Below are 22,610 nucleotides of genomic sequence, written 5' to 3'. Positions count from 1 at the left end.
TAAATATTAGGACTAGCAATGTCGGAGTGGTATTACCTAAAATACGTTAGAATAGAATACAGTATATACATATTAAATGAGTAAAGCAGTACGTAAACATTAAAGCAGTTTTTTGTGCCATTCGTCCGCAGCCATCATCTCATGTTTCAACAAGATAATGCACAGCCCCATGTCGGAAGGATCTGTACACAATTCCTGGAAGGTGCAAATTTCCCAGTTCTTCCATGGCCTGCATACTCACCAGACATTGAGCATGTTAAAAGATGCTCTGGATTGACGTGTACTACAGCGTATTCCAGTTCCCGCCGATATCCAGCAACTTCTCACAGCCATTGAAGAGGAGAGGGACAACATTCCACAAGCCACAATCAACAGTCTGATCAACTCTATGCATGAGCCAAATGGTGGTCACACCAGATACTGAATGGTTTTCTGATCCACGCCCTACCCTTTTTTTCAAGGTGTCTGTGACCAATCTGTTTTCCCAGTCATGTGAAAAGTCTAATGAATTTATTTAAATTGACTGATTTCCTTATATGAACTATAACTCAGTACAATATTTTAAATTGTTGTATGTTGCGTTCATATTTTTGTTCAGGTAACTTTGAGTCACCTTAATGGAGTGCAGATTAAAACATGATAAATTAAAACACACCTAAAAATCTTGCCATGACTCCTGCATTTTCACAGACCCTGGGTCTGAGTGAATGATTTGCTGCTCTTGTGCAGGGAAATTCATTAACACTTCGATTTTTTTTAACACCTCTTTCATTTGAAATGCTAACAGTCCCCATGGTTTAAACCCCCCTTCCCCTCCAAATTTGCCAATTGCCCACTGAAATGTATAAAGGGCCCTGCAAGGTGGTAAATAAGAGGGCCGTTTGAAAGGTGGTTATATAAACATTGCCTCGTATTTTTTACAGGTATTTTAAACTAGGTGGTTCGAGCCCTGAATACTGATTGGCTGACAGCCATTGTATATCAGACTGTATACAATGGGTATGACAAAACATGTATTTTTACTGCTCCAATTATGTTGGTAACCAGTTTATAATAGCAATAAGGCACCTCTGGGGTTTGTGATATATGACCATTATACCACGGCTAAGGGCTGATCTTACTACGACTCATCCGGAGTGCCTGACACAGCCCTTAGCCATGGTATATTGGCCATATACCACACCTCCTCGGGCCTTATTGTTTAAATACACCACATCTTCTGTCTGAAATGTGTGTGTTTGGTCACATACTTTAATGGAATCCCCAGATATCAAATTATAACTATTTTATATCCTGGATAAACAGGGCATGGTGTATAGAGTTAATAATTAAATAATGATTTATAGTAGCTATGTAATTTTGGGAAATTGGCTGGTGATTATCCCACAGTACGGTATTGACTCGTGATCTAGCTGGCTAGTACTTTACGTTTCACACTAGACATCGAAAGGTGAAACGGGATTGGCTACTTCTTTGGTCACATGCTACTTTCGCCCAATTAGCTTTCAGAAAGTGCTGTTCAGGTGTGTGTATTCATTTCTGCTCCTCATCGAGGAGAGTTGGAGCGAAGCGTCGCTGAATTGGTAAGTCTAGAAGGATGTTTTATTTTGAGTGTTTTATAACGATGCACATTATATTCAGATTGATTAAATGATTACCACCGTCCCGATTAACATGAATTAAGCAACTATATTACCGGTGACACTCATTTGCCGTTGTACGAATTACGTCTCGCAAGCTAACGTTAGCCTAGCAGCAGCCCTCTTTGTTCAGAACGCTCCCTCAGCTCGAACCACAAGCAAGGCAGCACGTCGTAAGGCACCATGCTAGCTACCTAACGTTATATTATGGATTTTCTTTTACGCGGATTGGAATAGAAAGCAAATGCAGGATTTTGTCCATCGTTATGTATGATTGCCTATATAGCTATGGCTAGTCAACGTTGGCTACAATGCGAGGACACGACCATCTTGGGCTAGCCACGCTGGCTAACGTGACGCTCATAAAATGTTATCACAATATCATGGCGATCACATATGGCATTTTATATTTAACTATCTATATATACCCACATAGTTAACCGTCTAATCGTGGTGTGACTAGTGCAGGGGGCATATTCCAGACTGGCGCACTGAATTAAGGCTTGCAATTAAAATGGCGTCTGGGAGGATTCTCTTAGCCAGCAGATCCTACCCACTTGCTTACAGCAACACTGACTAGGGTCAGACAGCGTTCATGTGTAGATAAAGACACTACAGAGCCCGCGCCAAATATTGCTCTATATGCTGAATTATCACATTGATCAACTGGTAGTTTTTCTGGAAAACTGTCCCTTTCCTCCTCAGGAAGCCTAAACCACAGCAGCCATTTTGGAATATCAGTGTGAGCCAATTGGCTCCTTTGTCGTTCAAGTGACATGCCATTCCATAATGGCTACTGCTAACTAGCATGAAGACAAACATCCGTTTACTTAAAATCAAGCAGTCATTCAGTCTTTGTGTAACAGTTGGGACAATTTGGTGTACAACAAGTTATCATCCCAGGATTGAGGTGTGTTTAACCTCTCTGGGATGTGTGGGACGATAGCGTCCCACCTCACCGTCAGCCAGTGAAAGTGCAGGGTGCCAAATTCAAAACAACAATCTCATAATTAAAATTCCTCAAGCATACAAGTATATTACACAATTTTAAAGATAAAATTCTTGTTAATCCGGCCAGTGTCTGATTTAAAAAATGCTTTACAGCGAAAGCTCCACAAATGATTGGTAGGTCACCACCAACTCACAGAAAAACATTTTTCCAGCCAAAGAGTCGTCACGAAAAGCACAAATATAGAAAAATAAACACTATTCTTTGATCTTCATCAGATGACACTCATGGGACTTTATGTTACACAATACATGTATGTTTTGTTCGATGAAGTGCATATTTATATATAAAAAAAATCTAATTTTTACATTGACGCATTACGTTCAGTAGTTCTAAAACATGCAGTGATTTTGCAGAGAGCCACATCAATATACAGAAATACTCATCATAAATTTAGATGAAAATACAAGTATTATACATGGAAGTAGAGAGATACTTCTCCTTAATGCAACCACTGTCCGATTTTTTTTTTTTTTTTTACGGAAAAAGCAAACCATGCAATAATCTGAATACAGCGTTCAGACAACGCAGCCAATAAGATATCCGCCACATTGTGTAGTCAACATTAGTCAGAAATAACATTATAAATATTCAATTACCTTTGATCTTCATCGGAATGCACTCCCAGGAATCTCAGTTCCACAAATGTTTGATTTGTTCAATAAAGTTCATAATTTATGTCCAAATAGCTTCTTTTGTTAGGGCGTTTGGTAAACAAATGCGCGTTCAGATCCAGCCAAACGTTGGACGAAAAGTTCCGTTACAGCTCGTAGAAACTTGTCAAACCAAGTATAGAATCAATCTTTAGGATGTTTTTTTATCATAAATGTTCAATAATGTTCCAACCGGAGAATTCTTGTGTCTGTAGAAAAGCAATTGAACGAGAGCTAACTCTCTCGTGACCGTGCGTCAAACCCTGTGGCAGTCTGCCAGACACCTGGCCCAATCCCCTCTCATTCGCCACCACCTCACAGTAGAAGCCTCAAACAAAGTTCTAAAGACTGTTGACATCTAGTGGAAGCCTTAGGAAGTGCAATATGACCCCATTTACACTGTATATTGGAATGGCAAAGAGTTGAAAATCTACAAACCTCAGATTTCCCACTTCCTGGTTGGATTTTTCTCAGGTTTTCTGAGTTCTGTTATACTCACAGACATCATTCAAACAGTTTTAGAAACTTCAGTGTTCTCTATCCAATACTACTAATAATATGCATATATTTGCATCTGGGACAGAGTAGCAGGCAGTTTACTCTGGGCACCTTATTCATCCAAGTTACTCAATACTGCCCCCCTGTCATCAAGAAGTTAACCAAGCACAAGGTGCCTTAAATTACTTGAATTTGGTACTCTGAAAAATTCTGGAATACCTTCAAAATTTGATGTTTTCTCAGGTTGGTACTTGTAAAAGTACTTTAATTAAAACGAGAGAACAGAAAATGCTCATATGTTTATGAAGTACCAAATGGCAGGCAAATTTAGATCTAATCCTGCCTTTTGTGCATAGCATAATTTTTTTTGCTGTCTTTTATTTCAGCTCATGAAACATGGGACCCACGATTTACATATTGCATTTTTATATTTTTGGTCATTATATATTACCCACTTTTTTGTTTGTTTTTATATCCACATCACTGGACCCAACCAACCCACACTGTGTAAAGTGCAACAAATACATCAGACTGACATTGCGAGCATTCTTGAATCAGTCGTGAAGAGCTATATGAAGGGGTAAAGACACAGCTCTGCATCCTGCGCTGGCGGCAGTTCTACATTGTGACATTTACCTCTGCAACAACCTCCAGACCTTTGTTGCCAATCGCCTCATTCACGGGCTCCTGCCGTTCACATTTCCTCACACAGCAATTCCGAATAGTGACACTAAAGCAGCCAGTCAGAAGCAAGACACTTTTCCTTAGCTATTAAGTAGATGCCCAATAATAATATAATAGTCATTAAGCTGGAATTGTGGGGTAAATTGTCAGTAGGCATGTCAAACCCTGCTCATCACTACTCAAGTTACATCAGTACTCACTTACCACCATGTATGTAGTGAAACAACACAGTAGAACTTGTAAGGTAGTGGTGAATAGTCCGCTGTTTTTTTTCATGAGGTTGTGGCGATACACCACTATCTGGTGGTGATGGGGAATGATTGCATAATAGGAACTATTACAAATTGATGGTAATTGAAAATAATTATTAGTGCTTGGAAAAGTACTTAAGTCCTTTTTCATTTGACTGCATCAGTAGATATTGAACCAAGCGTGCCATGAAAAGGGTACATGCTGAATCAGGGGATGATGGAAAACAATCAACACCCTTTGGGTGAATATTGTTTTGATTCTGATCTTAAAAAAAAAAAAAAAAGGTATGGCTTGTTTTCCATCCTCGTGAAGTTATGGTACTTGGCTGGGCCCTGGGTTGGTAGAGCCACGGCAATGTTTTTTTCACAGCTAGTCATGTAGTTAGCTAGCTATCGGGCCTGGATGCCAGTCTCTTTCTGCCATAGCCCCTCTAGTAATGTAATAGTATCTGTCATAAACCTTCAAAGTAACAGAATAGTACCGGTAATGGCAGCCATTTTGGTCAGGGAGAAATCCAAACCAGTAACTTCTCAGTATTGTTGTCGTCTACTAGAGGTCGACCGATTATGATTTTTCAACTCCGATACCGATTATTGGATGACCAAAAAAGCAGATGCCGATTAATCGACCAATTTTATTTATTTGTAATGACAATTACAACAATGGTGAATGAACACTTATTTTAACTTAATATAATACCTCAATAAAATCTATTTAGCCTCAAATGAATAATGAAACGTGTTCAATTTGGTTTAAATAATGCAAAAACAAAGTATTGGAGAAGAAAGCACATTGCACTTTTACTAAGGTTTAAAGTTCCTTGTGCAGAACATGAGAACACATAAAAGCTGGTGGTTCCTTTTAACATGAGTCTTCAATATTCCCATGCAGAGCAAGGGGAACAACTACACCAAGGCTCAGAGCGAGTGACGTTTGAAACGCTATTAGCGCGTGTTAACTAGCTAGCCATTTCACTTCGGTTATACCGAAGGCTTGAAGTCATAAACAGCGCAATGCTTGACGCACAGTGAAGGGCTGCTGGCAAAACGCACGAAAGTGCTGTTTGAATTAATGTTTACGCGCCTGCTTCTGCCTACCACCGCTCAGCCAGATACTTAGATACCTGTATGCTCAGTCAGATTATATACAACGCAGGACACGCTAGATAATATCTAGCAATATCATCAACCATGTGTAGTTAACTAGTGATTATGATGGTTTTTTATAAGTTTAACTAGCTAGCAACTTACCTTGGATTACTGCACAGTTTCCTTGTGGAGTGCAACGAGAGAGGCAGGTCGTTATTGCGTTGGACAAGTTAACTGAAAGGTTGCAAGATTGGATCCCCCGAGCTGACACGGTGAAAATATGTCGTTCTGCCCCTGAACAGGCAGTTAACCCACCGTTCCTAGACCGTCATTGAAAATAAGAATGTGTTCTAAACTGACTTGCCTAGTTAAATAAAGGTGTAATAAAAATAATCTGCAAAACCGGTGTCCAAAAATACAGATTTCCAATTGTTATGAACTTAAAATCGACCATTCCAAATAATCGGTTGACCTCTTATCGTCTACTTCCATCGCTAGTTGTAGGTGGAACGTTTAAATTTGGAGAATGCTCCTTTAAATCCATTGTTGCTCCGTGAGTTAATCCAACCATGTATACGCCGCCATGTTAGAGTATCTTTGTCTTCTGTCATTGAGCAAAACAGGCGAGTGTCATTCAAAGTGTCGCTTTATTTCTGCTTTGCTCACGACGTGCAGAACTTTGGACACCCACCCGCCTTGAACAATGAGAGACAAAAATGCTCTAAGATGGCGGCATATACATTGTTCTACCTCTGAGCAAGAATGTATGTAATTTAAAATCGGCACATTTTCTAAATTCAAATGTTTCTTCTGCAAGTAGCGATGGGTTTGGAGAAGACTTTGGTGAATTGGGCATGTTGAAAAATTGCTCCTGCCGTTTTACACTAGCTAAGGCGTAACGACTGTATGGAAGCATTCACATATAGCCACCATTACAATGCTAGTTTCCTGAATAGAGGGATTTGACACATGATAGAAATTATCAGTTTGGTTGTGTACCTTGGATGACTTCTCAGCCAGGTTTACTGTCAGAACTGAGCGATTCAAGACGTGGGGTACTGCCAGTTTCTAATTGATGTCAACTGCAATGAACCGTTTGTAGATTTTAACTGCAGTGCGCTCATGTGTTAAATACATTTTGGCTTTAGGACTGCATGTACTGCAGGTCTGTCTGGTAACTGATACCCTTTGCCTCATCATTCCGAACTGTACACTGGCTCTGAAATGTTCATTTCAAACTCTGGGCTAACTGAAGAACCATGTTTTTTAGGTCATTATTGCTCTTGGAGTCATACTGGGATACAGGGGCAGTAGCACAATTTATCTTCCTTGGTAGAGCTACATTTTAGTCACTAACATATCTGGCATCTGCTCCTGCAGGACTGATTAATAATCAAACTGATTGAATCAGTGTTTTGAAAGTAGATGCTGTTGGTGCCCCTAAGGATTGTGCTACAGTTGTGTCCTGGCACTGCTTCAGCCCTGGTCCAACTTCTCCCATCTTTTATTTTTGGGAGGAAGAATGCGACCGGTGTCCTACTCATCTGTAGGCCTACAATGATGGAGCTGCCCATTAAAAAAAAATCAACAATGGTGATATCAGACCACCTTTGGCGCTGGGTTTTATACGGGGAGGCTGAAAACAGGAGAAACATTCTAGCGCAACCTTGTCCAATAACGATGCTCATTGAGCCCTATTTTTCCCATTCCGTGCCTACTGAACACAACCCAGGTTTGCAACAGGCTACAATAGGAACACCCTTGTTACTGCTGTTTCAGCACACTTACATTTACATTTAAGTCATTTAGCAGACGCTCTTATCCAGAGCGACTTAACCTATGGGTAATTCCGTGGTATCTGAATTATGCTGAGACTGTAAATTGTTTAAAGCAGTCAATGTGCATAGTTGTTGGTTTGTTAAACTTAGAAATCAATGGTTTGTTTGGTATACATTTTAAAGTGAAAAATTGGAGTTTGTGTAATTCCTTTAGCATGGAATTTCCCTTGTCATGCAAAGCCACCCTCCACTTTAGGGAGGTGTGTCCTTAGGTCTGTTCAAAGAAATCCCTATGTTCTGTTACCCTTAAATAACATGTTTTTATTTTAGCAAAAAAAATGACATCTCCTACTCTAGGGGAATCTGGCATCCATTTATTGCTTTGCTCATTTTAAGCATGTCCCTTTTGTTATCAGCAGAACCAAGCAGCAGTGTTGGTGTTCTCTCAGGAAGGACCTGTTCTTGTATCACTGCCATATACACAGGATCGAAGACTCTAAAGCAACTATGGTACCGCTTTTCTTATACACTCATTTTTAGGAAGGCTATTTAACACTTTCTATTTGGTAGTGAACATGGAGCACTTTAATTTTACTAGCCTCACCACTATAATAATTTGCCTCTGCAAGCAATCAACTGTATTTGTCTGACATAATTGATTGAGAAGATTATTTGTAAGTTAACAAGGTAGACCTAAAAAAAAATGATTCCATCAAATGTCCATTGTAAGAGTAATTCAGGTTGCTGCCAGTCAAAACTGCCCTGGGCATTTCAAACACATGCTCCTGCTTGCATTTGATTGCACTCCTCTAATTGTACATGACTCTCACCCAGCAGTAGTCCATGGATGATTATGTAAGGACAGTGAAAGCTAACTAAGTAAAATTACTGTATTTTGAGGATTACAGTGGGGTGAAGGTTATCACAATATGACTGTTTCTTCCTATCAAAGCCACCTAGTGACTACAATTGTGACCTGCTGAAGTCAATTCCGTAAAATAACTCCTCTATTCCGGTCCAGCCTCCTCCCCTGCGCCACCGCTCCATGCGTATCTTCATGAACGATGACCGTCACGTGATGGCCAAGCACTCCGCTGTGTACCCCACACAGGAGGAGCTGGAGGGTGTGCAGAACATGGTGTCCCACACCGAGCGTGCCCTCAAGGCTGTCTCCGACTGGCTGGACGAGCAGGAGAAGGTGGTCAAGTCGGCACCAGACGGAACCGAGTCTGATAAAGAAAGGTAAGGGAGTGGGAAATTGTATTCAAAATGGTGCATGGGGTACAAAATGTCAGTTGCGTAGAAATACGTTTTGCACCATCAAGGCTGGAGTGTTGGTGAAGGCAGCATCACTTTCAGGTTTGAATTTCAAAGGTAATTGACCTGGGTACCCATGTCTCCTCTGCCAGTGAGCCCAAGGTGTCGGAACAGGCCACACGGTCCCTGCGTGGGGTGATGAGGGTGGGCCTGGTGGCCAAGGGCTTGCTGCTGAAGGGGGACCTGGACCTGGAGCTGGTCCTTCTGTGTAAGGACAAACCCACAATCACCCTGCTGAAGAACGTGGCAGATAACCTGGCTGTGCAACTCAAGGTGAGTCTATTCACCCTCTAGTGTTTTCTGTGTCTTCATATTCAGAGTTGGCTTTGAAGTTGAATTTGTTATTTTGAGAATATACTCTCCTGCATCATTTCAGTTGTGGGGTGATTCATTCATTTGAGAGGAATGGTCACAACTGAATTCAGTAGCAAATCGTTTTTTTTTATGCTTGGGGGTACATGACCTTGACTGCTTGTTGGGATAGCCACTACATGGCTATTGTATTAACAATTCCTCCTGTTCTACCTGGCAGACCATCACAGAGGACAAGTATGAGGTCACTCAGGTCATCCGTGAAGCCACCATCGTAATCAAGAGCACCAAGGAGCCTCCCCTGACCCTGACTATCAACATGACGTCCCCCCTGGTCCGCGAGGAGGTGGAGAAACAGGCTGCCGGAGGTAGGCTGCCACACAGGGGCAGATGGTTCACTAGCGCCCCCTTAGGCAGGGAGACTAAACAGGCAGGCAGCCAGTCTAGACAGATATTGTTTATTGGGCCTTCAATGGAGCTAGGGGATATGTGGGAACTGTCATGTAATGAAACCGTGCTATGTTTATAGCTCTTTAGACTCTCGTAGTTCCATGTAATGTGATGTACATTTTTGATGGCCCAATACACAGTATAGAAAGGCTAGTTACTGACGGAAAATGGTTTTCTATTCCCTATGGAGTCCAGACATTAACTATATGAAGGCTTACTGAGAATAACAAAAAAACAAACACCACTTTGTTTGCATGTTTTATACTGAACACTGAACGGTTTGCATTGCAGCAAAAATGAGTTGCAAAGTGTTGTCAAGTGTTCTGGTTACTAGACCCAGCAGTGGGCTATTGACTGATGTTCATCAGCAGGGAGGACACGGGTTACAGATAACGCCAGGGGCTCTTTGACTCTGCATGGCTGAATGTCACTTCTCCCAGTCACAGTCAAAATCAGGGGACAACTGTGATCAGTCTTTGTAAATCCAATCCATGGGGGTATGTCCGAAGCAGAGGGAGTCATAAGTTCAATAATAAATACAAGAAATACCTACAGTGCCCTCTGTAATTATTGGCACAGTGAAGCATACTTTTATTTTTTGGCTCTAATTATTTGAGGAAGTTAGATGCACATATCATACCACTCCAAAATACTAACCTCCCCTGTTAGTGTAATTGGGAGCGGTTTGCACATCTTGGGGATATATTTGTGCGTTTAACTTTCTCACTCATCATTCACTATTCATTCAGGATTATGCATAATTATGGTAGCATCCATATTAATGTAGAAGTGTTTAGAAATGTATTCTTATTTATAATAAAGTCTACTCTGAAATGACACATTATTAACATAAATTTCTATTGGCACAAAATAATCTGAAACGCAACCAAAACTAACAGAAAATGTATCCAACAAATGTCGAGTCACAAGCTTTATGTAGTCATTGCGTGCTATGAGTATGGGACCAAATACTAAACTTAACTACTTTTATACACACACTTTTATACTAAAAGTGCTGTAATTTCTATACGGTTCACCCAGTATAGATACCTCAAAAACAAGCTGATGGTCTGCTCTTTAACCTCGTAGTCATTGTTGGATTTCAAATCCAAATGTTTTGGAGTATAGAGTCAAAAGACGAAATGCTTCACTTTCCCAATTACAGAGGGCACTGTATATTATGAGAAAGGGTACTAGTCGGTGGCGGCCCATGTTCCCTCAGACAGGAAGTTGGATGTACCCACCAGGCATCAACCTAGCCTTATCTATAACTGTGTCAACATTGAAGCCCGGTTTGGCTCTTGAAGGCCATCAGTTTTGCTGCAGTGTGGACTTGTTTTGATAATTTTGTGCATCTGATTCTCTCTGTCAAGCCTTCTAGTTTGTCAATTTTTAGGGACGCTGGACCTTTGACCAACTGGACGCTCTCTGTCTCGGAAGGGGCTAAGCAGTACACCCAGTATAGGGGTGAAGGGGAGGGGCTCTACCTCTCATTGTTATAGCAAAGCACTCAGACTTCATAACTGGGCTGAGGCATACGAGTTGACATTGAGTTAACATAATGGAGACAACTTCCCTTTTGATAATTCACTCCCACTGTAATCTTACATCCATACACATTTTTCTCCATATAGGCCTACTTGGAGTGATCTTAAGAAATCACCCACTTAACAGCAGTTTCTGAAGTGGGTTGAAGTTATTTATCTTTAGTGTAATTGCAGTTTCACTGAGAGGTTCAGACCATCAAGTTCTCCAGGTGTGGGGGGGTCCCCCCTCCCCTTCCCTGTCCTGCCTGTGGTTTGGGAAAGCTGCCTACTCCCCCTGGCCGTGTGACAGAACCCCCCTTGGTCAAACTGTACCTTGTCTTCTTATTCCACCCGCCAATAGAAACGCTATCAGTCAACGATCCACCGGATGTTCTGGACAGGCAGAAATGCCTTACTGCCTTGGCGTCTCTTCGCCACGCCAAGTGGTTCCAGGTTTGCATCTTGTCTTTATTTGTCTTAAAGTAGTTCAGTTTTTTTCAACATTTGACGCAGTTTCTTTCTTTGGTCGTTTTTTTCTGTTTTTATTTTTAAATGTCCTTTCGAAGTGTATCTATCACCTGTAGTAGACTTCTTACTCTGGTTTTATAGCGTTTCCAAGGAAACCTTTGTCATTACCTTGTAGAGATGCTCTGCTGACTTAACAGGTTTGATTGCAGTGTCATTGAAAATGTTCAATGCTGCTTTTAGAAAGGACGTTCAACAATCCCCTCAAAGCAACCGTTGTATTAAACCACTGCTTAATTTTGATCAGAGATGTGGAACTAACTTGCTACACTCGGGTGCAATATTTCTCAAATAATATCAATCTATCAATCGACAACCCTTTTCTGTACTATCATATTGTGTTGAGGTTGATTCCTCGTTGTGGACTATGTTGATTCTTAGTCATCATAGTGAACTGTCATCTCTCGCTCTTAACTGTAAGCGCTCCATCTCTGCAGCCTGTTCTTGTAGAGTGTGTAGGCTCCAATCCCCCATGCTCTGGCTGTTTCAGCTTTCTGTGTGCCACAAAAAAAGGAATATTGCACCTTAGTTAGAAAATGTACATTCACTATTCCGTCTTCTGGGGCCTCATTTATAAACGTTGCTTATGACAAAATATGACCCAAAACATGTGTGCACCAAAGTTGGCATTAATTAAAAATACTCTCCTCCCACGAACTTCAGACTTGTGGACATTGCACAGTTTCTAGTGGTTGAAGTATTACATTGCAAGGTGAAAGTGGTAGCCTTGTGCTAATGGGGAATATGACTCTTACTCAGTCACGAATAATGCCAAAAATCTGCCATTAGCGAGAAGAGCAAAATCTTTTTATTTTCTTTGCATTCTAAAATAAAATCCTATTTCACTTACATGATCATTGCAGAGTAAATTCTTCACATTTTCTGACTCGTGATTTCATAGGCCACTTGCGAAATGGTCTATAGGCCTACAAGTTCCCATAGGCTACCATTCTTCCCATCGCTCATTTAATTTGACTTATGTCACAGTAGTAAATAAGCTATTTCAAGTATTTTGCTGTGTGATCCATTCCAAAATGCTGTTTAACAGTAGAACAGACTGTTCACCTTTTCATTGACGTTTGTAGGCTAGGCCTACGTCTACTGGAGAAATTTGACATTACAGTATTCAGATATTTCATTTAGAAGCAAAATACATACAACAACCATTGCATAATACATTCCTCAACATTTCTGGCCATGTTAAGATGGTTGAGTTCATATTCCTGAAGTAGCCATATAACAAATTACCATGTCACATCTCATTTAATTGGGCCAATTAATGTGCTATTTATAATGTCATGTTTTTAGTCTGCATCCAACAGGAGAATTTAACAGATTAACAGACAGTTGATCTACTGAAATGTGTAGGCCTACGGTCATTATTTTAATTAGAGTAGGTATTGTTTCAGAACTTGTGGACATTGCTACATATTTAGGTTTGTGGGGAGAGAGTCGATGCAAAACATTGCATTCAACGATCTGTTTACAGGTCCACAACAATTTGCAATTGATTTTGTCACTCAGATACTGCAAAAGAAAACATTCTGCCAACACACGACATCCGATCAAGTTCGCTATTGCTATTTAGATACTGTCTTTGCCTATTTCCAATTCTAGTATACAGCAAATAAGGGCATTATTGTCACCATAAAATGTGAAATATGGGTGTTTTTCAGGTGGACTTATCCTGCTCGTTAACGCGCACACTTGTTTACATTTTTATGACTGGTCTGATTTCTAATGGGGAAAATGCATATGTTTGACATGTGCAAAGTTTATATAAAGCTATTTTTGTCCGTGCGTAGTCTTTTCAGAAATGGTGCAAATATTTACTGTTAAATTCACACAATGGTTATAAATGAGGCCCCTGGTATATACCCCATACAATAACCTTTAGAGCTACTGTAAGGTATCGCCACTCATTAAACTAAGCGCATTAAAAATACTGTCATTGTCCTACATTTTTCCATGTCAGCATTTGGCTTTACATGGACTCCCCTTCTCCCTCTAATCATTTAACAGAATCACAAGTTGACACATTTGATACGGAGCTGCAAGAAGCACAATTACTCAACAATCACCACCCTGTCATACGTATTACAGCACCACTGATCAAATCTGCTTTTTACTTCACACAAATGGAGTTGTCTATTAAATTCAATAACCACATCTGCAGACAGAACAAATATCACATTCATGCTGCACTTTTCCCATACTGTACCACAATAATGACAAAGCAGAGCCGTTCGTCTGTGTGGCTTTTTGATGTAGCTGCTGCTTTCTTGTTTTTGTGAGTTCTTGTTTGACTAAGGCTCCCTCTCCCTCCTCCCCCTCCCTGCTTGTGTCTCCAGGCCAGGGCCAACGGGCTGAGGTCCTGCGTCATCGTCATCCGCATCCTGAGGGACCTGTGCTCCCGCGTCCCCACTTGGGCCCCACTGCATGGATGGGTGAGTCACCAGCAGCATTTTCTGCCAGCTGGTTCGTCTAACGCCCCCTGACTCCTGACATTTGGTTTGAGAAATGTCATTCTAATTACAGTGGTCAGGTTTGATGTGTAAGATGGTCATTTATTTAAGGGGCTCAAACTGCAACAATTTCTTATTTACAGCCTTTTTATCCAATTTGTCAAACATCTGGACAAAATACAAACATTAACATTTCTTCCCTTCACCCCTGCTAGCCAATAGAGCTGCTGTGTGAGAAGGCAATTGGCACAGGGAACCGGCCAATGGGGGCAGGAGAGGCTCTGCGAAGAGTTTTGGAGTGTCTGGCTTCTGGAATCCTCATGGCTGGTGAGTAGTCTCAAAGAGCGGAGAGAACATGTCCTCCCACCTCTGCTTAATTAATATAGTAGTAATTCCACATCCCAAGGCAAAAGATGTCATAGTTTGCCTGTTGGTTTTTAGATGGTGCTGGAATCTGTGATCCATGTGAGAAGGAGCTGACAGATGCTATTGGCCACCTGGACCTCCAGCAGAGGGAGGACCTCACACAGAGTGCCCAGGTGAGTCACATCTACACCCACAGGGCCTACCGAGTGGGGCAGTGGTCTAAGGCACTGCATCGCAGCTGCTAACTGTACCCCTAGAGATCCTGGTTCGGGTTAGGGGAGGGTTTGGCCGGCAGGGTTGTCCTTGTCCCATCACGCTTTAGCGACTCCTGTGGCAGACCGGGCGTGCACATCGCCAGGTGTGCTGTGTTTCCTCTGACACATTGCTGCACTGCTTCTGGGTTAAGCAGGCATTGTGTCAAGAAGCAGTGCAGCTTGGTTGGGTCGCGTTTCAGAGGACGAGTCCAGTCCGGGAGTTGCAGCAATGAGACAAGATTAACTACCAATTGATACCACAAAATTGGGGAGAAAAGGGGGTAAAATTGTGTTATTTTTTTTCTACACAACGTGTGTGATTATGGTGGCTGTAGTGAATGGAAAAAAATCACCACCTGTTCATCTGTTTTCAGCATGCCTTAAGGCTGTCTGCCTTCGGACAGCTTCACAAAGTGCTGGGGATGGACCCCCTTCCTTCCAAAATGCCCCGGAAACCCAGGAGTGAGACCCCCATTGACTATACAGGTAAGCCAGGCTGCAGACGTGTGCATACAACTTAGTGTCCATATTTTGGAAAGGCTCAGCAGTCCCTGTGTTTTTGTTGCAGTCCAAATCCCCCCCAGTACAACCTACGCCCCACCAATGAAGAGGCCTATCGAGGAGGAGGAAGGAGGGGAGGACAAAAGTCCAAACAAGAAAAAAAAGAAGCTGCAAAAGAAATGTAGGTGTTGCTTAGTTCTTCACAGTTCTTCAGTGTTGTCATGCAAATTCGGCTACTCTTTTTAATTTCCCCCTTGGCTGGACCAAAACAATTTATTAAGTGGCAGTGTTTTTAATCCTAATCTTCACTAGCCCCAGATGAGAAGTCTGAGCCTCCCCAGGCCATGAATGCTCTGATGAGGCTGAACCAGCTGAAGCCTGGCCTGCAGTATAAACTCCTCTCCCAAACTGGCCCGGTGCACGTACCAGTCTTCACCATGGCTGTGGAAGTGGACGGCAAGAGCTTTGAAGCCTCAGGCCCATCCAAACGCACTGCCAAGCTTCACGTTGCTGTCAAGGTGAGTGGGTGTATGGGGTAAATGGTGTAGATATTCTAAGCGTTTGGTGTGTTGTGAAATCTGTAGATTGTAACTATTGTCTGCTGCGCTTCACATATTTTCCTTTCCAATCTTCTGCCTGGCCCAATCATAGGTCCTCCAGGATATGGGCCTCCCCACAGGTGTGGAGCTGAAGACTGCTGAGCCAGTGAAGACTGAGGTGGCAACGGCCATTGTGGAGGAGGTGAAACCCTGCATCACTCCCATCGCAATGGACACTGCAGCCACAGGGGCGGACAGCGTGGAGGCCACCGACGGTGCAGAGGTATGGGTCCTCGGAGTAGAACTCAAAACAATGTTTTTGGACACTAGGCTCGGTTTTGACTCCAGTTTTGTTGTATTGGCCTTGTTTACAGAGAAATGTATGTTTTTCTTTGTCTTAGAGTGCTCGCCAACAGGGACCAATCCTGACCAAACATGGGAAGAACCCTGTGATGGAGCTGAACGAGAAGCGGCGCGGCCTCAAGTATGAGCTCATCTCAGAGACCGGGGGCAGCCACGACAAACGCTTCGTCATGGAGGTTAGTGTCTCAGGAGTGGAATAAGTGCCCATCCACCCCGCAACCAGACTGATGCCTTTTAGAATCAAACAGTAGATATCCAGCTGCTTCAATGATTGGAAGAGTTTACTTTATTTGCACCAAATCTCAATTTCATGTAAATCTTAGAGGTTTTTTTTTTTTTTTTTTTTAGCTTGGTTTTGAGAATTTACCCCTGCATCACTATACTGAGAGCTTTGTCGTTTCTAACATTACATTTGGGTGTTTTTGGAGTTATGTTTATCTGTGGCTCCCATACTGCAGAACGAGCAACAAGGAAGTATATTGGTGAGGTACATTTCTCAAAACAGTGTCTGGACACTTCTATAGCAACATACAATTTAAATCTCAAATTTTGTTCAAATAAAGTTAACTTGACCTTTTTAAACATTGACAATAACAACATGAGCTTGGCTTTGACACAAATTCTTGGTCCCATTCTTTATCTTGTTCTTGCTTGAGTCTATGTATTGACCTGTCTTTCCTCCTGTTCCAGGTGGAGATAGACGAACAGAAGTTCCAAGGGACTGGCTCCAATAAGAAGGTGGCCAAGGCCTATGCTGCCTTGGCAGCCCTGGACAAACTCTTCCCAGAGGGCTCTGTGACTGAGGCAGCCAAGAAGAAGAAACTCCCAATGGTAAGATTCCTTCTGCCTTACTCTATATATGTGCTTGCTATTGTTTGTAAAATATGTAAATATGTCAAATATGCACCAATTTGTAAGTCGCTCTGGATAAGAGCGTCTGCTAAATGACTTAAATGTAAATGTTAAATGTATATTAACTGAGTAATGATGGTTGCTGCTGACCTGTCTGTCAATTTAGTCCTCTCGTGTTTTCTCCAACAGCATGGGTTTGGCATGACGGGTGACCCGACTGGTGACCCGGCAGCCACTCCCAGGGGCAGAGGTAGAGGGCGTGGCAGGGGGAGGGGCCGAGGGTTCAATAATGGTGGCAGCTATGGTCAAGGTAAAACAGCTATATGCTACCTACAGTGCCCTCAAAGTATTCACACCCCTTTCCTTTCTCCACGTTTTGTTACAGCCTGAATTTAAAATGTATTAAATGTATTTTTTTTGTCAATTGGCCAACACGCATTGCCCTAAAGTAAAAAAAAAAAAAAAAAAGTTAAAAAAATAAATAAATGATTTACTACCCCATCTCTACCCCCGCACATGCAATTATTTGTTAGGTTCCTAAGTATAGCAGTGAATTTCAAACACAGATTCAACCACAAAGACCAGGGAGGTTTTCCAATGACTCGCAAAGAAGGGCACCTATTGGTAGATGGATTTTAAAAAAGCAGACACTGAATATCTCTTTGAGCATGGTGAAGTTGTTAATTACACTTTGGATGGCGTATCAACACACCCAGTCACTAAAAGATACAGGGTTTCTTCCCAACTCAGTTGCCAGAGAGGAGGGAAACCGCTCAGGGATTTCACCAAGGCCAATGGTAACTTTAAAATGGGTAGAGTTTAATGGCTGTGATAGGAGTAACTGAGGATGGGTCAACATTGTAGTTACTCCACAACACTAACCTAATTGACAGTGAAAAGGAAGCCTGTACAAAGTTTAAAAATATTCCAAAACATGCATCCTGTTTGCAACAAGGCACTAAACTAATACTGCAAAATAATGTGGCAAAGCAATTAACCCTTTGTCCTGAATACAGTGTGTTATGTTTGGGGTAAATCCAATAAAGAGTAACACTCCATATTTTCAAGCGCAGTGGTGGCTGCATCATGTTATGGATATTCTTGTAATCTTTAAGAACTGGGTTTTTCAGGATAAAAAATAAACTGAGTGGAGCTAAGCACAGACAAAATCCTACAGAAAAAACTGGTTGACTTCTTTCCCTCAGGCAGTGGGAGGTGATAGCAGGACAATAACCGAACACACAAGGCCAGTTAAACACAGGAGTTGCTTATCAAGAAGACATTGAATGTTCCGGAGTTGCCTAGTTACAGATTTGACATAAATCAGCTTGTAAATCTTTGGCAAGATTTGAAAATTGCTTTCTAACAAATGACCAACAACAAACTTGACAGACAGAGCGTGAATAAAAAAACTATTAAATGTGCAAATATTGTACAATCCAGGTGTGTAAAGCTCTTAGACTTACCCAGAAAGACTCTCAGCTGTAATTGTTGCCAAAGGTGATTCTAACATGTGTAGACTGTCAGGTCAGAAAAACAGATTTTTAATTCGGGCTCTAATACAATAAACTGTGGAGTAAGTCATGGGGTATGAGTACTTTCTGAAGGCTCTACATGCAATTATTGTGTATTCTGTCCCTGAATTGACTTTATGCTGTAAATACTGTTTTTCAACATTAAATGGTAGGCAACATCTCACGCAGCTGAGAAATGTAATGGTTGGTTTGCTTAACTCTTCAGGTGGCTATGGAAGTTATGGATATGGGAACAATGGAAACTCTGGCGGCTATAGTGAGTATTGATTTTCCCTTATCCTCATCTTCCAATCCCTGGAATAGTCTTGCGACTCAGTCTGGTTTTCATTTGATGTGTCCACCTTTATCATGAGGACACTACAAGAGGGTTTCTCACTCTACTCCCATTGTAAGATAAGCAGAAGTTCAGTGTGGTTTGATCAGAGCACAACATGCTCAGCCATCTTGGTGGAGAGTTAGTGGCATACATCTGGAGGTTTCCAACAATACAAGACCTGGAAATGTTATTTAAAAATCTATAATCAAAGTATATTTTTGTTTTGGAGAGTATGCCATTGAATGTCATCTAAACAAACTACCAAAGAAGGAACTTGAGTGCTCTTATTCCTGGTTCGATTATGATTTTACATTTCTCTGCTTTGTTAAGCCACAGGACTCAATCTATATCACTTTGACAACCCCCCCTCCTACCAGCAGCCTGTTCTGAGGAAACACCTTCTTGAGTGTGACAGGGGCAGAGAAATCTAAAAGTCCCAACAAACAAAAAGCAGTTTTGAAAACAATTTGACCAAGTCATTGACACATGCCACTTTTTATGGCAAAAAAAAACAAACCAATCTAATTCAATTTTTCCTTCTCTGCTCTGTCTCATTCTTTAGGTGACTTTGTCTCAGACTGCTATGGCTACCACGAGTTTGCGACATAGATCATCCCAATCTTTTAAATCAAAACAAAATGTAGAGAAAGAGGAGCAAACTATAGTGTTCCTGCAACATGAACTCCAATCACTCCCCTGGGAAAAAACTCCCTTTGCTTAACCGCTACGACTCATGTCCCAACGCCTAGAGAGATGGGAGGCCAGTGAGTGCTTGTTGCCTTTGGTCACCTTCCATACCCTCTGCCAACCCTGGGACGTACCTGGACACCTGGATATGCCAAAAGCCACAGGCACACTTTCCCAATAGACTGCCTTCCTTAGTGGAATTGAGACCAGAGCATTATGGTTGGCTGATGGATAATGGTCCACTGTGATGACATGCACATTGGAGTGTGTCAGACTGGGGAGTTTGATCCCATTGTGGCCATCTGTCTTGAATGTCTACACACAAAAAAAGTTATTTCTTATGATGTGAACGGTTTTATTTCATTTTGTTGTCTGAAAATGTATTATCAATCACCTCATTGTCAATGTTTTTTTATTTTAGCATTTTGTTATGAGAACATAAGGCTGCTTTGAATATTTGCAGTTTTTTTATTAAAATGTCAGAATTGCTAAATTGTGGCTATTGATGCATGGTGGTTACATGCTAGTCTTACTTTGAAAATGATAATGTTCACAATGCCCCTCATTTACCTCACGTGAGGCACCTTTAGGCATGAAAGAACCACAGCGTTGTTGATACTTGCACAAGACTGATTTTGACATTCTGCATTATGATTGTGAAGTAAAAATAGTCTTGTATGTTTTTAAAAAATAAATGTGATATCCCATACAATGTGGTACTACAATTTTAGTGAAACGCTTCACTTTCTTGAAAATGTAATGTATTAATCTTCACAAGCATGGGTGTGACAACAGTAGAACTCTACAAAACCCCCTCTTAATTTCATGCCTCTTTCTTTTAGATTATTACAATAGTGGAGCAAATGGTGGAGCTGCGGCTGCTGGCACCGTTACTGAAGTCGCTGCGGCCAGCACTACAGGCGTGACAGCTACAGGAACCTATGGTTCATACTACCAGAATGATGGGGGCTACTCCACCCCATCTCCAGCTCCCAAAGCCCCTGTCAAAAAGGAGGCCAAGTCGACCTTCCCTGGACCGCCAGGCGTTGGTGGGGGGGCCCAAGGGGCCTACCAGACCACCCCTGGCCAGAGTGCCTATAACCAGTATGGCCAGGGCTATGGGCAAGGCAATAAGACCTTCAATCAAAACCAGGCAGGAGCAGGAGTTTATCCTTACAGCACTGCCTACCCCAGCCAGGTGACGGGCAGCACTGTTGCCAGCCAAGACTACAGTTACGACGGTAAGCTGGATTTTCGGCACAGGGAATCACAAGTTCAACGTAACCTAAACTCTTGATAAAACAGCTTCACTAATCAACTTCCTCTTCCATAGGTTACGGAAATCAGTCAAATTACAACGCACAGGCAGGAGCCAACCAGAGCTATGGTGCAAATCCAGCGCCATACCACAACCCAGTAGGATACGGCAGGGGAGACCCCACCGTGAACTACCAGTACAGATAGACTGAATCCGCCCTCTGCACACCCCCAACTGAGCCCCACAGTACCACCCCACAACCCTGTCACAAGCGTTCTCCAAAGAAGCGATGGTGGCTGTCCTGTGTTCCATGGTTATGTGCATTTGGTTATTTTTTTTCAAATTTAAAGTAATAAACTGGACTTATTAGTTGGCAGCTCCCCACGGCTGTATCAAATGGTCTATTTCATCAGTTTGGTCAGTGTTCAAGCTTGTATTTTATTTGTATGCACTCCACCAATTACCCCTCCCCCATATCACCACCACTACCACCCAAAAAGAGGGAAAGACGCACCACTTTTCTTTTTTTACCCCAGCTATGATTTTATTTCTGTCCATACACAAACCGTTAACTATGTTGACCACTAGTTGTTTTTGGCTGAGGATTTGTTTAAATTTTCATTTTACAATACAATGGGCCTGGAGAACTGCTTGCTTGTTGACGTATTTGCTTGTAATTTTAGACATTTATTTTCAATGTTTTAGTTGACGTATTTCTGTAGTTTTAACTCCAACAAATAATTTTGGAAATGACTAGGAAGACATTTTTAAATGTCAATTACATTTCTGGTCAAAGTAGATTTGGTGGTTGGGATGATTTTATTTTTTCTCAGAACCGTGTATAAGAAAGTGTGGTGTTTGTATCAATAAAGGACTTTTATTTTGGAGGAAAGCAACTTGTGTGTCGACCAAGCATTTCACTTCATGAAATAGGCTTTCTACTAACCTTACGTTCCCTCCCAGATATCAGAAAATACATTTTGAAGTCAATATTGTGCAATGAAATGTTACATTTGTCCTTTTGGAGACGCTCCAATCCAGGGTGATTTACTACATTCGTCTTAAAATGACTAGGTGGGACAACCACATCTGTCATAATACATTCTTCCTCAAGGTATTTGTCAAACCTTGCTAGCTACAGCAAAATGAGTTAGCTGTCCAAAATTATAATCCATAACAATTTTTGGATTACCCAAACTCTAATTTATTCTGATTACATTCAGTACTTAGATTCCTTTCCCCATAAAAGGTATTGGAAGACAAATGAACCACATCTATTGTAGCATAAATCCATGTTAGTTTACATTTACATAGCTGGCCATATGGATGTTAAATTGTACTTTCTGGGTTGGCTATGTATGCTTCTTCTAATCTAACCCATCGCTTTCTACTACATATAATAGGATTATATCCTTACATTAAAAACCAAAGTCAGAATTCCAGTTATTCTAATAAAGGTCATACCCCTTGATCTTCAAGAATAGGACTTGGAAATATGGAAGTATAGATTAGCCAAATTGTTTTACCGGAGCATAACCCAAAACTAAGGACTTATTAGCCAGGACTACTCGGTTTATGATTTTGTTTGGGCTCATTGATTTGAGTTGAAAAATAAATGGTGAGCTCATGGAATGGCATGCATTGATCACTACTGAAAAGTACTATTTACATGTGAGAAATGAATGCTATATGCCTATTGTTTACCTTTTTGTTGGTGACACTTTATTTTGATAATATGCAGC

At 41.5% G+C, this 22,610-nt stretch overlaps 1 protein-coding gene across 3 annotated transcripts; it reads left to right on the top strand.

Moving 5' to 3' along the window:
* The first annotated feature begins 1,478 nt into the window (after window positions 1-1,478).
* LOC115110445 (interleukin enhancer-binding factor 3 homolog) lies at window positions 1,479-21,764 on the top strand. Of its 3 annotated transcripts, none has more exons than XM_029636105.2 (19): window positions 1,479-1,583; window positions 8,019-8,112; window positions 8,624-8,844; window positions 9,012-9,192; window positions 9,452-9,599; window positions 11,569-11,660; window positions 14,084-14,179; window positions 14,413-14,524; window positions 14,639-14,736; window positions 15,192-15,303; window positions 15,386-15,499; window positions 15,631-15,836; window positions 15,970-16,140; window positions 16,259-16,396; window positions 16,911-17,051; window positions 17,262-17,382; window positions 18,813-18,863; window positions 20,453-20,851; window positions 20,944-21,764. In XM_029636105.2, the coding sequence occupies exons 2-19, from the start codon at window positions 8,110-8,112 to the stop codon at window positions 21,072-21,074; spliced, it is 2,535 nt and encodes an 844-aa protein (XP_029491965.1). In that variant the 5' UTR covers window positions 1,479-1,583; window positions 8,019-8,109; the 3' UTR covers window positions 21,075-21,764. The 3 variants fall into 3 exon arrangements, with proteins under 3 accessions (XP_029491965.1, XP_029491967.1, XP_029491966.1); XM_029636106.2 differs by having other exon boundaries at window positions 1,497-1,583; window positions 8,022-8,112; XM_029636107.1 differs by lacking the exons at window positions 20,453-20,851; window positions 20,944-21,764 and adding an exon at window positions 19,486-20,335.
* Window positions 21,765-22,610: the final 846 nt, after the last annotated feature.

Source organism: Oncorhynchus nerka, linkage group LG26, assembly GCF_034236695.1.
Source record: "Oncorhynchus nerka isolate Pitt River linkage group LG26, Oner_Uvic_2.0, whole genome shotgun sequence".
NCBI classification, from domain to species: Eukaryota; Metazoa; Chordata; class Actinopteri; order Salmoniformes; family Salmonidae; genus Oncorhynchus; species Oncorhynchus nerka.
This window is presented reverse-complemented; position numbering and strand designations above follow the sequence as displayed.